This window comes from Molossus molossus, unplaced genomic scaffold (assembly GCF_014108415.1).
Source record: "Molossus molossus isolate mMolMol1 unplaced genomic scaffold, mMolMol1.p scaffold_m16_p_1, whole genome shotgun sequence".
Lineage (NCBI taxonomy): Eukaryota > Metazoa > Chordata > Mammalia > Chiroptera > Molossidae > Molossus > Molossus molossus.
The window spans coordinates 119793411-119810327 of NW_023425344.1; the positions used below are offsets into that span (position 1 = coordinate 119793411).

A 16917-nucleotide genomic window follows, 5' to 3' on the forward strand; every position below is an offset into this window, starting at 1 on the left:
CATGTTGTACCAGCATGACGGGAACTGGAATGAACTTGGTTTCAAATACCAGCCTCATCCAGCTTTTGTAGTGATCTTGGTCCAAGTTCCTGGAGAAATGCAGAAAAATGGAAGCTAACTGGTTCACTAAGCTTTGAACTTTTACACTGGTGTTTCTACAAGTCTCGTGGAGGCAGGCAGAATCTTGTGTAATTCATAGAGATTCACATGGATATGTCCTGGGCATTAGTAACACCAGTGGTGATGCTGAGGGTGGTAGTTTCACCTGTGTGTTGGGTGCTCCCTCTCCTCCCAGGCCCCTGCCAGGCTCGTCACACACACCGCCTCACTTGCTCTTCAGTTCCATGACGCATGGCCAAACTCCCCCCAGGACACATATGAGACTAAGAAAGTTAAGAGATGGTACCAAGCAAATGACACCTGTCACCAGCCCCCTAGGGAGGAGCCCCCTGCATGGTGGAGAGCAAAAAGCGCAGCAATGCCGGCCACCAGGGCAGCATCCCAGAACGCCAACCCTCTGCATGGTTTGCAGGTGTTGTGGTCACCAAGAAAGACACGACTCACCCGGGTACTGTTGGGAACAACATTTTACTACAGAAAGAAGAGACAGAACAGGATCAGCTTCAATAGTGGGCATCAGTCCCCCACGGCCAGCAGTCTTGTCCCTCAGCTGACACAGGGCAATAGTCTACACACACCCCACTCATGCTGCAGGTGAAGGAGCTCATTCCCTCCCTGCCAGCAGCAGACAGCAGTGGGATTTGCCAGGAGCCATATGACACACGCACCTCAGCAGAGTAAAGGAGCACACGTTGAATCTGGAATAGGGAAAGACATCCCCGCACGAATGGTAAATCCAGCACAGGCTGTGAGGGCTCCTACCTCTTAGAGAGCTTGTGTCCCAGGTCCAGGCCTACTCTCTGCAGCCAAGCAGGTGAGAGAAGACTGCATGCTCTTCCCAACAGGTGAGAACAAGGTCACCTGGTTGGTGGGTGACAGGATCAGGATTTTAACCTGGGTTTTTCTCATGCATGGACACTGCACTCCTAGGGATGAGAGGGCCTCCCCCAGGCACCTTCCAAACCAGTCCTGCGGCCTCACCGCCACCCGTCAGCGGACGTGCAGCTAGATTCCTCGGAGCGGGCATTCTGGGAGGCTTGCTCCGTCCCTGGACTTCTTTACTACAAGTTCTAGATCTCTCCAGCCATGGCCCACACTCTAATACCAAGAGCAATGTTTTTAAACCTAGGATTCCTGTCCCCTGAAAAGCTCCCATGTACAGAAATTTAAAGCAGAAAACTGGGCTCCTATCAGAGGGGAAAATGCATAAAAGAAAAGTAATACAGGGGAATCAAAAGAATTGGGACAATTTTGTAAATAAAAGGACTTGATAAGAACCATTCAGCCCTGGAGAAAATGAGACTGGTGTGTGTAAACTCCTTGTAAGAATCAGAAAAGGGAGAAAAGAGTTCAGAAACCCACCTGCTTCGCGCAGTGTCTTCAGTCCTGTTTGAATATCAAGCCTTCACGTGATTGCCATGAGCACAGTATTCAGGCTGCACTGACTGACTTGAGGCGAGTTATCATCTAAACTTTGCAGAGAAGGAGCCAGAGGTGAAAGGAGGTTCAGTGGCTGATCTGTCCATCATGCTTATTTTAGAAGCCACTTCGCATTTGGCACTCAGGTCTTCCAGCTCCCAGTCTGATCCTCAGCTTCTTAGGGAAAATTGCAGTTAATTCTCAGTTGTCAGTGTGGTTCATGAGGAGGAACACAGGCACAGGCAGCCCCAGATGCTGGGTAATACCCACTCCACGTCTCCTGCTCTGGACATTGGTATTGGAAGCTTCTTGCGGACCTTAGAATGAAAGCACCCTGTGTGGGAGGAGGTCCTGTCCTTACTCCACCTCCTCCCTACTCAAAGCCACCTCACCTCCTGCTCCATGAAGATCTAGGGGCAGCAGATTAAGGGAGGAGGCTATAACACTTTCTTGAGTTGGGATGGAGTAGTGGAGGGAGGCTGAGAACACAGCATTTTGGTTTACGCGGCCTCCTGCAGTGCCAGAAACCAGCAGGACAGTAATAGTAAATGAGACAATGAACTGTGACGACTTCCACATGGACGCCGATGCATTATGTTAATCAGAATGTGAAAGCCAGAGGTTGACCATATTCTGATTTCATGGCGGGGGCCATGGCTCAGGAGGGGGACACATCCAAATTTGAGGTCAGAGTCCAAATTCCAACTCTAAGCTTCTGATTCCAATTTGGTTGGTCTAATTACTGTCATCTCCTAATTAGTAAGGAGTCTTTAGAGCCCGATGGCTTTCACGGCCAGGACCTGAGTAGACATGCAAGTGATGCTTCAGATGGAGAACTGGAGATCCTGGAGCCAAGAGGAGCTGTCCTCAGGTTCATTCAACAGTACTGAGCACCCACCAAGTGCCAGGTGTGGGGAAAGTACAAAACCCTGGTCTGAAGGAATTCAGGGTTCCATACAGAAATCTCTGTAATACACAGAGAAGGAAGTGAGGTGAGATCCGAGAGCTTCCTTTATCTTTCCATTCAGTTAAATCATTTATTCAGTCACTCAGGCACTCTCTTAAGCACTCTGGATATAAAGATAAATTAAACTGGTCTCTATTCCCTAAAGCTACCATTTACTGGATCATAGTCATCATGGAAGCTTTTGAAAATACAGTCTCCCAGGTCCCCAGCCCAGACATGCTGATCTGAACATCTGGAAGTGGCACCTAAGAAATCTGAAGCTCCAGTTCTAGGTGTTCTCCTGGTTTGGGTCCTGGTCTTATGGGATAATGAGTGAAGGGAGCCCAGATGAAGGAGAGCCAGAGATAGAGAGAAAGGCTACCTGGATCACCTCTGTCAGGAAGCCCTCCCTGATCACCCAGCACACTGGTCTACATGTCCTGACCCTAACCTCCTGTATGTAATGCAGTTTTCCTAGATGACTGGTAGGCTTAGTCCCCTTGTCTCTTGGGTGTCTTACCTCTGAAGCTGAGTACTCTCATGTTCCAAGGTCATTGTGACTAGGGTTCCAGGGCCCTTGTGACACACAGCTGGCTGGCTCTGCTCAAGTGTGTTGGTCAGGAGAGACCCAGTTCCCCCTGGGAATGCAACTTATCCCCCTAAATGAAGATCATTTTCCCTATTAATTAAGCATCATTCAGAGCTCCAAGTAAGCTCTAGTTAGAGGGTGCTTTGAAGACAACCAGAAGGGGCCATGACCACCCTCTCTCCCGAAAACAGCCTCTCTGCCAGGCTGTCAGCCTCCTTCATCCTGGTGCGTGTTCTTCATCTGCTACAAGTCCCTCTCTCCCCAACCTCTGGTTTGTATTAAGCCATTTACCCCTGCTGGGTGGGAAAGACTGGAACTATGAATTGTCCCAGAAGAGAAAGAAGGGTAGGTTGTACCTTGGTGTCACCATCAACACCAACAAGACTGAGAGGTCTCCCTTTACCCATTTCTCTAAGCCAGTGTTACCTTTTGTTCATATGTGACATTCTAATTAATATGCTTTAGATTTGCAAGCTCAGTCTTAAAGATGCTGAATAATTTTCCTTGGTGCTTTTGCCAACAATTTTGGTATGCTGCCACCAGGTGGCAGTAATGCTTCTGTTAGTGGTTGTTCCAAACTTAGCTAATAAGATAGATTTATTCTTTAGAAGTCAGGTTCAGTCATAAAAATTTTCCACACAGTATATTTTTCAAAATTATGGTAACTAATTATAAGTTCAAGTTTCATTAATCATAGTGATTAAGAAAGTGATACATAAAAGAGCAGAATTTCAAAATGGGCACCTCTCTCCCTTAATTTTAAATGTTATTGCTTATTACAGATTATCACCAGGCCTTGATTTGAATTTTCTTCATATCTTTCTTCATTTCTCTGGACTTAGAGAAAGATGATAATGAAACAACAAACTTTCACATAGCATCTATTATGTACGATGACTCTTCTAAATGCTTTATTTATAGTCACTTATTCTCATCCTAACCCTATAAGGTAGATGATGTCATTATCTTCATTTTATAAATGAAAAAGTTGAGGCACAGAGATTAAGTAACTTGCCTACAGGTACATGGCCACTAAGTGGCAGAGCTGGTATTCAGACCCAGACAAGTGGGCTCCAGAGTCCATCTTCTAATCCAGTGATTCTCAAAGCGTGGTGCGCAAACCTGCAGCATCAGCATCAATCGGGAACTTGTAAGAAATGCAGATTCTTGGGCCCCAGATCTTCTGAACCAAAATCTCTGAGGTAGGGCCCAGCAATCTGTGTTTTAACAAACCCTCTTGGTGATTTTGGTGTGCAGCTAACTTTGAGAACCAGTGTTTTAAACCATTCTTTTAATCAGTATACTGTACTGATGATACTCCCTTCACACCTGGGTTGTTGCTAATCACCCAGGTCACTTTCAAATGCGCTTACAACCCCCCTCCCAATTTTAATATGCCTGCTCCTCTTGGACCCCCGCCCCCTCACCCTTCCCGCTGCCTCTCCCCTGGGTGAGAATCACTGACATGGTAAGCCATGGTTACTGCTGGGAGTGAAAAAGTGGTGGAGAACCCTACGCAGGGTCAATGACCCTTCCCAGGCTTTCTTGAGGGCTCTGTTACTATGAGTATTCAGAGCAATGTGGCATCAAAAGTCTTCATAGAAAGTGTTTCTTATTGTCCAGTAGATTTCCTATTTTACTAAACATATTAGTGGAAATCTTTAACCCAGTGATGCAGAAGGGGAGGGAAGGTGGGAGCTGTACACCGGCAGCCAAGGTCTCTGCCAGCAGGAAGCTGTTAGAGGAACAGAACCACTTAAGGTGCTCACTGTAGGCCCCTTTCTCCAGGGGGAGCATGGCCAAGGTTTCCCAGGTTTGCTGGTGGAGAAGTTTTCACCTGCTTATGCACACTGTGAAGGTGGGAGATTCCCACAACTGCTCTGCTAGCGGCGCTCTCCCCAGGAGCCTAGGAGAGCAGCTGCTGCACTGCGGCACCTGGTGCGCTCCGTAGTTCCCCCTCCCTGGCCACCAGGCTGAGTACCCAGATGGTTGTGCAGGGTGTTAACAGGCCGGTGGAATAAGGAATGGGGAAATGCGGGAGAATGAAGGTGGATTTGAGAGGCCCTGGAGCTGACAATCCCATCACTTTGAAGGACCCCAGATTTATATCTGTGATTTCTAGCACAGACAAGTGTTGTGGATGTACTGGGAGTAGGGAGGGGAGGGGTTTTCATGATCAAATTTTCACTTTTAGCCCTTTGCATGTCAGCAAGCTGCTGGTGTGGCCCTAGGCTTGCTAGCAAATGTCTCAGGTTTCTTGTAGATTTGGAAGACACAAGGAGGTAGAGGGCAGAGAGAAAGGGAGTTTCCTGGAAGGAGAAGGCAGTGACATTTTATGAACAAATTCATCCCTGACAAACTAGGCAGATGGCCCATTGTTGCAGGTAGACCTTTAGAAATGCAAATTCTTAGAGAACCCAGCTGCCTTCTCCTGATGTTTCTCCTTATCTCTCCTTATTGTGTTGATGTCATATCTTATTGTGGTGTGCATATTACTTTGATTACTTTGCCACTCTTTTATTGTTTGTTTCTTTTTTCATATATTTGTTCATCTTTTTTTCATCTTTCTAAGGCATTTCATTTTAATGTATACCTTTTGCTAATAGCTTGTGTAGATGTATATTTTTTATACAAATTGAAAATCTTTGCCTCTTGTATGTCCTTCCTGGTGGCATGGCATTGGGGTTCAGCACCCTGACTCTTGCACCAATCAGGTCTGAGTTCAAATCTCAACTCTGATACTTGCTATGTGACTTCAGATATGCAAATAAACCCTCCTACAGTTTCCTGGCCTCCAAAACAGTATAATTACTACACCTACCTTATAGATGATTGTGAAGATGAAACAAGTTGTTGTATTTCAAGTGCTTAGAAAAGTGCCTGGCACATCATTGATGCTTTTTAGTGTCTACAAGTAATAAGAGGATTTCATGGATTTGTGTTCAAAATGAATTTCTTTGGATTTCTATTATTTTTATGCTTTGTGATTTTATTAATTCCTTGTTGTTTTGTATTATGAAAGTGAGTTGAAAGGAAAATGTCTGGTTCCTATAAATCTCTAATATTTAAAGTAAAAAATAAAACAATTTCTTCTGACTCCATCTTCAAATCTAATAAAGAAATTGAATTTGCAGTTAAAAATCTTCCCACAAAGAAAACTCCAGGCCTAAATGGCTTCACTGGTAAGTTTTACCAAATACTGAGGAATAAAATAGTAGCAAGTCCACAAAAACTCTTCAAATACTTGAAAAGCCCAAATGCATTCCTCATCATTCTCTAAGGTCAACATTACCCTAATACCAAAATCAAAGACATTGCAAGAAAATTATAGACCAATATCTCTCATGACCACAGGTGTAAAAATTCTAAATCAAATTTTAGCAAATAGCCCTGGCAGGTTTGCTCAGCGGTTAAAGCATCAGCCCACAGAGCAGAGAGGCCCAGTTGGGGTCGTGTGGGTGGCAACCAATGTCTCTCTCTCACATGGATGTTTCTCTCTCTCTTTTCCTCCCACTCTCCCTCCCGCTCCATCTCAAGATAAATGCAAAAATGTCCTCGGGTGAGGATTAAAAAAAAATTTTAGCAAATAGTATACAATGATATATAAGAAGGATAATATATGATTACCAAATGGTGTTTATAATTTCCATAGAGGCAGAACATCATTTGAAGGAATTAAACATTCACTCCTGAAAAAACTCTCAACAATCTAGGAATAGAAGGGAACTTTTTCGATTTGATAAAGGCCACTCCAGTTAACATGATATGGAGTCATGAAAGCCTGAGTGCATTTCTGCTAAGATTGGGAACGAAACAAAGATGTCTTCTCTCACCACTTTTATTCGACATTGCACTTGAGGTTCTACCATGCATAAGACAAGAAAAAGAAATAAGGCATCCAGCCTGGAAAGGAAGAAGTTAAACTGCCCACAAATTCACAGACAACATAATCGTCTACATTAGGGTTGGCAAACTTTGTCTGTAAAGGTCAAGTAGTAAGTAGTTTATTTTTTGGTGTTATTTTTGTTACAACTACTTAACTCTGCCATTATAGCATGAAAGCACCCATAGGCAATGAATGAATGAATGGACATGGCTGTGTGCCAATAAAACTTTATCTAAACACAGGTTGGAGACAGATTTGGCCCATAGGTCATTGTTTCTGATCCTTGGCCTGTATAATAAGTCTCATAACATCAAGAAAACAAACATACAAAAACTACTAAAACTAATAAGCAAGGTTAGAAAGTTTCAGGATACCAGATCAATATATATAAATCTATTGTATTTCTATATATTAGCAGTAAACAATTGAAAGTTGACATTTTTAAAATAACACCTTTTACCATAGCATCCAAAAAAGAAATATTTAGAGACAAATCTAACAAAATATATGACTAACCTATATACTGGAAACTATAAAACATTGCTGAGAGAAGAAAATTTAAAAGACCTCAATCAATGGAGAACTAGATTGTGCTTGTGGGTCAGAAGACTCAATAGTGTTACCAATTCTCCCTAAATTGATCTATAGATTTAATACAACCCCCATCAAAATCACAGCTGTCTTTATTATAGAAATTGACCAACTGACTGAAATGCATATGGAAATGTATTCTTAAAGTTCATGCATTTTCTTTTATAATTAGGAATCTGGGACACAGCCCAGCTTTGTCTGTCGCCTCCTACGCTAGTACTGTCACAGTGCACACTGAGTTGCAGTCTATGACTAAGTATATGTTAGAAGAACATGACAGCTGTCAGAGGGGCAGAAGCCTGGCTCTGATTGGCTCAGATGATAGTGTCCATGCAGCAGATGCATGGCATGGGCAGATCTGACTTCCCAAGGTTAAGCTAACATTAAGATTTTTTTTGTATCTTTTTGGGCCCATATGTCCTATTTGGTTCAGAAGATAGAGAATGCAGAGAGAAGACAGAGTGGGTCAGCCCCAGGGGAACCGACCACCAAAGGGAATGTTTCCAAAGGGAGAGTGGGAAAACAGCCAATAAACTGTCACTGCGATAGTCTCTGCCGTGACTCTGCAGGGCACGGGGCACCAGAGCTGGATGCTGCTGGCATGTGGGTGGAGAACTGCTTCTTGGTCTCCTGTGCTCAGCAGCAGAAACAAGTTTCAGACCTTTCTGTGCACATCTTGCAAGCACTGCCCAATGTGGAACAGACGGCAGAAGGAAGGGCCGGCTCACGGTGCTGAACCTGGCTGACCGCAGTGGGGAAGGCTTCAGGGACTGGAGCATTCAGGAAGAACCATTCCAGGGGACTTTGGAGGCTACCTTGCTTGGTGATGTTTTCTTTTCTTTGTGTGCATATTCAGGTGCAGATTAATGGGAGGTCATTTAAATAAGAACGCAAACTTCTTGTTATTATTTTATGAACATTTTTAATTACTTTGTATGCAGTGTACTCACTTCCCCCAGACACACACACACACACACACACACACACACACACACACACCTTAAGTAAACTAAAAATCATTCCAGAAAAGGTAAAATGAAGCTCATGAATGTGTTTAATTAGTGCTTATTTTATATTTTTTATTATCAAAGCAACATAAATCATTATAGATTTGAAAATGCAATAAAAAAGAAAAAATTACTTACAATCCTATTATTCAAAAATAATCACTGTCACCCTGCCCAGTGTGACTCAGTTGGTTGAGCGTTGTCCTATGCACCAAAAGGTCTCAGTTCAATTTCTGGTCAGAGCACATGCCCAGGTTTCGGGGTTCGGGGCATGTACAGGAGATTTCTGATTGATGTTTCTCATCTCTCTCTCTCTCTCTCTCTCTCTCTCTCTCTCTCTCTCTCTCTCTGTCTCTTCCTCTCTCTCTGTCTCTCCCTCCCTCTCTCTAAAATCAATAAAACCATATTTTTAATCATAATAATAATCACTGGTTTTAGGTCATATTTTAGTAATTTTTTTAGTCTTCTTTCTAAAAGAATTTTTATAGTGGTTAATTCACTATGTATTTGAGTATATACAGTATAGTTTTATAATATAAAACAGACATTTATGGAGGATAGTACATAGAGAAGATAAATACTAAATGTGAAATTTTGTGTTCTGCTTTTTTCTGTTAACATTTATATTTTTCCAGATTATTCATTCTTTGTAAGCATCATTTTAATCCTCACCCAAGGACTTTTTTTTATATAGATATATATTTTTTGTTCAGATAGAGTGGGAGGGAGAGAGAGAGAGAGAAACATCGATGTGAAAGGGACACATCGAGTGGTCGCCACCCACAAGACCCAACCAGGGCCGGGGACAAACCGCAACTGAGGTACATGTCCTCAGTGGGAACCGAACCTGAGTCTCTTCAGACCACAGGCCAATGCTCCAACCGCTGAGCCAAACTGGCCAGGGCATAAGCATCATTTTATATGCTTCATAATATTCCATTGAGTATATAAACCATGGTTTACTTAACTATTCCCTCATTGCATAACATTTAGAGCACTTTCATTTTTCATTTTGATAAGTAGTGTGCAATGAAAATTATTGTACATACAGCATTTTAATTTTTTTCAGTGATATTCTCAGGATAAATTTCCAGAAGTGAGTCAGAGACTGTGAGCTTAGCACACACATTGCAAATTCCAGAGTGTACTATTTAAAAATCCACTGAAAAGAAAAGCCAAAGGTCCCTAAAAGAGGGCTGAAGTAGTTGTCCTCAACAGGTGAAGAGAAAACCACCCATTGACAAGACAGAATGGGATGGCTTCTTTGACGAGAACGGTCAGCTGGCCAAGTCAAGAGACTTCATCTGTGTTAACATCCTGGAAAGGGTATGGTCCCCAAGCTACTGTTGGCCTTCCCCTGGAAGTACAAAGCATGGGTGGGCAAGGGGGCAGGTGGTATGGGGAGGGGCCCTTTTGGCAGGCATTCTGAGAACCCATGACCTCTCACCTCCCACCCCTACCCCAGGGTCTGCACCCCTTCGTGAGGACAGAAGCCTGGAAGTTCCTTACAGGCTACTACTCATGGCAGAGTTCCCGGGATGAGCGGCTCACAGTGGACAGTACAAAGAGGTAGAGCATTCCAGATTCTGTAAGGGGAGGCTGGGCAGCTATGCAATGAGGAGGGCGTTCTCACTCCTGCCTGCCAATTTCAGTCAGATGTTAAACAGACTTCTCATTCTGCGCAGCAAAATCCTCGTGGCACTCCTGACCCAGGGTCCACACACAGGAGGGACCTTTACCATCCTCTCCCAGTTCCATTTACCAGCCCACAGACTGGCGACATAGGCTTGACCCCAGCAACTGCTCTTAAGCACCCCACCACGTCCCATCCTCCCCCGAGGCCTGTGCAGCCTCCTGGGGGTGGGGAAGGTTGCCGCACAGGGCAAGCCAGAGGAAAAGCCAGGGCGGTAGGGGATCTAGAGCCAGCTGGGAGTCCTGAGAGTCCAACCAGAGCCCACTTGTGTTAGTTTCCTGAGGTCGCTTTAACAAAGCACCACAGACCAGGTGACTTACCACAGTAGAAATGAATTCTCTCAGTTCTGGGGCCAGAAGCCCAAAAGCAAGGTGCTGGCCACTCTTTCTCCAAAAGCTCTGTGGGAAAACCCTTCTTGCCTCTTGGAGCTTCTGGTAGCTCCAGGCATTCCTTGGCACGTGGCCGCATCACTGCGGTCTACGCCTCCACGGTCGCACGGCCTTCTCCCTTCTCCCTGTATTTCTCCTCTGTGCCTCTCTTACAGGGATACTCGTCATTAGATTTAGGGCCCAACTGGACAATTAAGAATGATCTCATCTTGAGATGCTTAACTTAATTATATCTGCAAATACCCTTTTTGCAAATAAGGTTCCAGAGGTTAGGGCATGGAAATATCTTTCTGGGGTCACCATTCAGCCTACTAAGTTACCAGCACATTGTAATGATGGGCACAAAACACTCTCATCCAATCCTTATAATTCTGAGGCATAAGTGCTACTTTATTCAGATGAGGAAACCAACACTTAGAGAGGGACAGTGAGGTCGTCAAGGCTTGACCCCAGTTGCAGACCCCCAGTTATTAAGTTGTGAAGCCAAGATTCAGGTGTGGCCATCGGACTATAGAACCACAAGGTTAATCTCGTCTACATCTGCACTCTAGATGCACAAAAGAGGATGATGAGGGCTGGCACAGGCAGTGGGGAGGGGAGGGGAGTGTCCCAGATAGTGGGCATAGCCCAGGGTCCCTAGACTTGCTGGGAAGAAGGGCTGCCTCGTTTAGCCTCAGTCCTGTTCTCCTAGGAAGAACTACGAGGCCTTATGCCAGATGTATGAGAAGATTCAGCCCCTCCTGGAAAACCTGCACCGGAACTTCACAGAGACTCGCAATAACATCAGTGAGCAGACTAGGGTGGGCGGGCTGTGCAGAGGGGACTGCTGGAAGTCAGGGATCCCCGATCCCTGCTCAGTCTTGTGGGTGTGGTTCCCCGGTGCCTGGGAGCTGCCCTGACAGGTGCCTGGAATTTTTTCAGCTAACCTGTGGTTCGTCCATCCATCCACCTCTACAGGGCGCCTCTAGATGCCCAGAATGGTGTTTCCATGGAGGCATACTGATTCTGCTGCTTCCTCTTCATCTCTTCCCACCTTGGTCTTGAACTAGGCTGGATTTGATTTAGACAAAGGGTTCACATTCTTGGCAGAGGTTTCGGCCTGGTCAAAGATTTGGAAGGGGGAAGAAACCCAGGCAGCTCAGGGTGTGGTGAGGGATAGATAGAGTCTGGGGGAACTGATGTTCCTTTCCAAGCCTCTTCCCTGGGCTGGCTGGGGGACATAAACTCACCCATGGACCTTCTGCTGGAGGTGATCTGGTGCTACCCACCTGTCCTTTGCTCCCAACCCAGTACATGACATCCAGAAACTCTATGACAAAGACCCCCTGGGCAATGTCCTCATTGACAAGAAGAGGCTGGAGAAGATTCTGCTCCTGAGCTACGTCTGCAACACCCAGGCAGGTGCGCTCCAGGCTGAGCCTCCCCTCCGCCCCTCTTCTCAGTTCCTTTCTGGAATCCATTCCCTGCCCAAGCCCAGACTCTGCCCCTGCCACCCAGCCCCTCACTGGCCCCTGTCCACCCCAGAGTACCAGCAGGGCTTCCACGAGATGGTGATGCTTTTCCAGTTGATGGTGGAACATGAGCACGAGATCTTCTGGCTTTTCCAGTTCTTCCTGCAGAAAATAGTAAGTGTTGGGCCTACGCTCAGGGATTCCCCCAACCTCCACTAATTCCCTAGACAATCTCTTGAGGTTAGGAAGGCACTGGAAGCCCCAGCCATTTCCTCTGGCCCTGAAACAGCTCTTTGGGTTCCAGAGGAGCCTGGGGGAGCAAGCCAAGCCCAGTGTGGTGTGTTCCGGGGTGGGGGTAGCAAGCATTGAAGTTGGTGGGGGGAGGGGTGGCCGGAGCGATGCTCTGGGTCCAGCTCTCACCAAACTTTGAAAGAGTGTGACTGACCAAGCCCAGAGACGGCACCCACTTCTGGCATTCCTTTCCCAAAACACGCTCTGCTCCCACAAATACTCCATAGCTCCCCCACGCCTTCAGAATAAAATCCAGGCATTCAAGTCCTCCATTATCAGTCTGCTCTCTCAATGCTCCCTCCGCACCACCTGCACTTCAGGTCTACCAGGGGACGGGGCACACCAGATGCACACCAACTGTCCAGGGGGAAGGCTTTTGAAATCACTGTCCCCTGGAAAGACTTCCCTCATGATCTGTAAGAGGCTTCCCAGAACCCACCCTCATCCCTTTCTCCATCAGTGGAGCAGTGTGCTCACTGAGCTTTCCTTGTCCTGGTTCTGACCCACAGGAGGTTCATGGAGAAATACCTGGGCTCACTGCATTGAACCACACCTGAAACATCTCTGCAACCTCATCACACACACACACGCACACACAGGTGCACACACATATACAAATGGATACACTTGCACACACAGATCACATATAGACACAGACATGATGTGTGCAGATTCATACAGAGTCATACAGGGACACGAACCGGCCTGCAGACATACAGAGGGTCTCCAGAATTGGAGAGTTGACAAAGCAGGGCTGGCTTTTCCGGTGCCCTCAAGCCCAGAGGATTCACTTTCCCTCCCTCTCACCCATCTTTCACAGGAGCACAGCTGTGTCATCAACATTGGGGTGGGCAAGAACCTAGACATGCTCAACAACCTGATCAACTTCCTAGACCCTGTGTTTGCTGAGCACCTAAGTGAGTGGACAGGGTTCGTCTCGATGGGGTTGGAGTCTGGACGGCTGGAGGTCCACCACAAACCCTCTCCAAGGGCAGCTAGAAAAATGACAGCCAGGCAGCCTGTATGTTATGCTGCAGTGTCTAGCTGGCTGTTTATGCTCTCTTATGTGTGTCATCCCCTTTTCTCTGATTCTGGTCTCCTGGCTGGCACCCCGCTTGTCTCCCCACAGAAGGAAAAGGTGCGGGGGCTGTGCAGTCCCTCTTCCCCTGGTTCTGCCTCTGCTTCCAGCGTGCTTTCAAGTCCTTTGACGATGTCTGGAGGCTCTGGGAGGTGAGGCGGTCTGCTGGGGACGGAGGGGATAGGCCCCTCGGACAGGCAGCAGGAGAGCCCTTTGGCCTGCCTCCCTTTATTACTGGCCTTGAATGGAGCCCAGGTTCTCTGGTTTATTGGGCCATCAACCCTGCTCCTGCCCAATAAGGAGGAGGCTAGAGCATCAGCTCATCCATCTGTTCATGCAGTCCCACCAGCTTCACCTTCTCAGAGCAGAAAGGGCAGCAGGGGCCTTGTGACCTGTGCCATGGACACCTGGCCTGCAGTTCCGTTTCCCTGCCTCCTGTCCAAGCAGCCTCACTCCGCTCTCATTTCCTCCTCTCCCCTTCCTCGTCTTCCCCTCCACCTGGTGCTAGCTCCTTCCTGAGCCTTCACTCCTGGAGAAGGCGGGGGCCACAGACAGTTTCGCCTACAGTCCTTTCATCCCAGTCCCTACGGCCATTAGCAGATGAACCTCCTCGGGACACAGCCACCACTCATCACTGCCCTGTCCAGCGGCCTCCACTGCCTCAGGGCCAGCCTAATATTTAGCCTGGAACGCCCAGCCCTGTGAGTCACCCCCGCCTCCCTTCTCCCTCTTGACCTGCTGGTCTCCATGCCTCAGTTCATGACCACCCACAGGACTTTGGTGATACCCCTGTATTGTTGACATCAGCCACTGATTTGCTGAAGCGCCACTCATGTGACAGACAGTTACCGGTGTTTCTCTCCCCTCTTCCGTAGCCCCACTCTCTACCTTCCTCCTCCCCTCCCCTTTCTCATTCTCTCTCTTCCTCTTTCCTCCATCTGATGAATTCCCTGAAGGCTTTTTTTTCTGATCACCCCAGTAACCAGCACAATGCCTAGAACCCCAGAGGTAGCTGTGAGCATTTGCCTGAGAGAGTGAGTGAGCGAGCGAGTCAGCAGCAAGGTCCAGGAATGTCTGGACCTGGGCCTGTGGTTGGGGGGCCTCACCATCTGAAGGGCAGTGTAGTCCCAGGCCACAGGGTGAAGGCCAAGACTCACCCGCTGGTGCAGGTTCTGCTGACCGGGAAGCCCTGCAGAAACTTCCAGGTGCTGGTGGCCTACAGCCTGCTGCGGATGGTGCGTGAGCAGGTCCTTCAGGAGAGCATGGCCGGCGATGACATCCTCATGGTGAGAGCACGCCCTGGCCAGGCCTGACACCCCACCCCAGACAGCGAAAGACTGGGCTCCAGGGCCCTCTTTGCCCCCAGACAGGAGCCATGCCGGAGCCCACCTGCCCTGAGCACCATGCTGAGTGCTCTATCGATGAGCTCACAATAAGCCTGCCCCAGGGGCGATGGTCATCCTCCTCACCCCTCGGCAGCATCTGAGGAAACTGAGGCCTTGAATGGCTCTTGACTACCAGGCCTGACTGCTTCAGTCATTCCTTGGCTCTAGCAACCTCCTGTGGCAAAAGATCTAAAATTTTCCAAAATGTCTAAACAGTGCTCAAGTCCTTGTTCAAAACATCTTAGGTGGCACCCCAATTATAAAACAAGTACTTCTTGGAAGCCTGTGAGACCCTCAGTGGAACCCCAGGACTCCCTAGACCCCAGTATGAAAACTACATTTGCCATCTCCCCAAAATATAAAATTCTAATGCTGAAATTTCAGGCACTGTGCCAGTGGGTTGGGAAAAGCTCAGGTGGCCCGTGACAGCCATGAGCAGTGGCTTTGAACCCCACCTTTGTCCTGGCACAGGCCTGCAACACCCTGGTTGACCTTGATGCCGATGAGCTGATCTCTGCTGCCTGCTTGGTTTATGCGGAGCTCATCCAGAAGGATGTAAGTTGCCCCAATTATTTGTCCTTCTTTTCTTCCTCTTCCAAGAAGCCGTCCCTGATCTTCCAAGCCCAGCCAATGGCAGCTTCAGAGACAGTTTGTGCCACATGCTCTGCCACCAACCCACAGGGGTTCTCCTTGTGGACTTTTGGCTGTTTGCACAAGTAACGGTGCCTCCTTAGGCAGACTGCCCTTCCCGGAAACACGCCCTCCTCCATCCTACCCTGTGTCCACCCGGTGGATCTGGACCCAGGGCTGAGCATCCAGAGACTCAAGAGAATGTCACCAGCTGGATGAACTGAAGAATGAGGGCAGCAGACCAATGTCTGCCCCCTCAATCTACCGGACCCTCCTCTTCCCAGGTTCCTCAGCCATTAAAGGATTTCTTTCTCTGAGGACACTCACAGTGGACAGAAACCCTCAGTGGACAAGACAGAGGTGCTTCAGCCACGAGGCCAGGATCGAGTCTGCAGGGCGTTAGGGTTAATACAGCTGCAATGAAAACCGCCTCCTGGAGTCGCGTTTGTGGTGGGCAGTGTGTCCCGGGGCGACGGCAGAGACAGGATTGTCCAATAAGAAGAGAAAGCCTGGTGGAGGAGGGGAAAGACTGCAAGGGCTGGAGGCATACGTGCTGGGAAGAGACTGGGTCCTCAACGCTTCTGTGGCCGAGGGCTTCCCAGGGCAGCAGCAGCTCTACACTGGGAAGCAAATGGCTGAGGGTCTGGGAGCCTTTCCACCTCCTGTGGAAGGCGGGCTGAAAGGTCTAATAGGCCTGCTCAGTCCACTGGACTCAGTCCTGAGAGAGGGTCTGACCCCAGGGGTTGGCATCCCCCCATCACATGCAAGCTGTTCCTCCAGAGCTTGCCCCAGTCTGTGGGAGGACACAGCCCGAACCTCTGGGCAGCATGATTCCACTCCTGGTTTCAAAGGCTCCCTCGAGATGGCACCTTCATTTCTCAGCCTGCAAATATCCCCTTAAATTGAACTATCTTTTTCAGCCTTACTCAGTCTCTCCAGAGAATGTCATCTTTTCCTTGGCTGGGGCAGTTTAGTCTCTCCCTGGGGCAGAGGCTCAGGGCACCTGCCCTCCTCACACTAGACCAAAGCCCGAGCCCCCTGCCCAGCCTTCCCGTACTCTGAGGGGTCCCTGAGGGCAGACAGAAAGATTGGCCAGAAGGGGCTGGGGCTGACCAGTGCCCCCGTAGCTGCTCGGCAAGTGTGTGCACATGTGTACACACACACATACACACACACACACACACACACATACACACACAGCCCTTCCCAGTACCTACAATTTTCCAGAGGGGGCTAGTGGATGAGCAGGAGGAATCCATTGGTTTTGCTGTGGATCCTGGCCCTTGGGGGTGAGGGATAACCAAACTTCCCACTCGTCAGCCAGCTGCCCCGCCCTCTGCTCCCATCCTGTCACTCTTGGTGACCGTCACTCCAAAGGCACAATGTTTCCAATTCTGTCTGCTCTCCTTCCCCTCAGGTGACAATGTCCCATCCATGGCTGG

The 16917-nt window shown here is 48.0% G+C and overlaps 1 protein-coding gene across 2 annotated transcripts; it reads left to right on the forward strand.

Moving 5' to 3' along the window:
- Positions 1-3069: 3069 nt before the first annotated feature.
- Positions 3070-15819, forward strand: TBC1D21 (TBC1 domain family member 21). Of its 2 annotated transcripts, XM_036280800.1 has the most exons (11): positions 3070-3299; positions 9777-9884; positions 10024-10127; positions 11332-11426; positions 11931-12041; positions 12165-12265; positions 13203-13299; positions 13512-13612; positions 14630-14746; positions 15317-15400; positions 15760-15819. In XM_036280800.1, exons 1-11 carry the CDS (start codon positions 3240-3242, stop codon positions 15790-15792), a joined length of 1011 nt encoding a protein of 336 aa, XP_036136693.1. In that variant the 5' UTR covers positions 3070-3239; the 3' UTR covers positions 15793-15819. The 2 variants fall into 2 exon arrangements, with proteins under 2 accessions (XP_036136693.1, XP_036136701.1); XM_036280808.1 differs by lacking the exon at positions 9777-9884.
- Positions 15820-16917: the final 1098 nt, after the last annotated feature.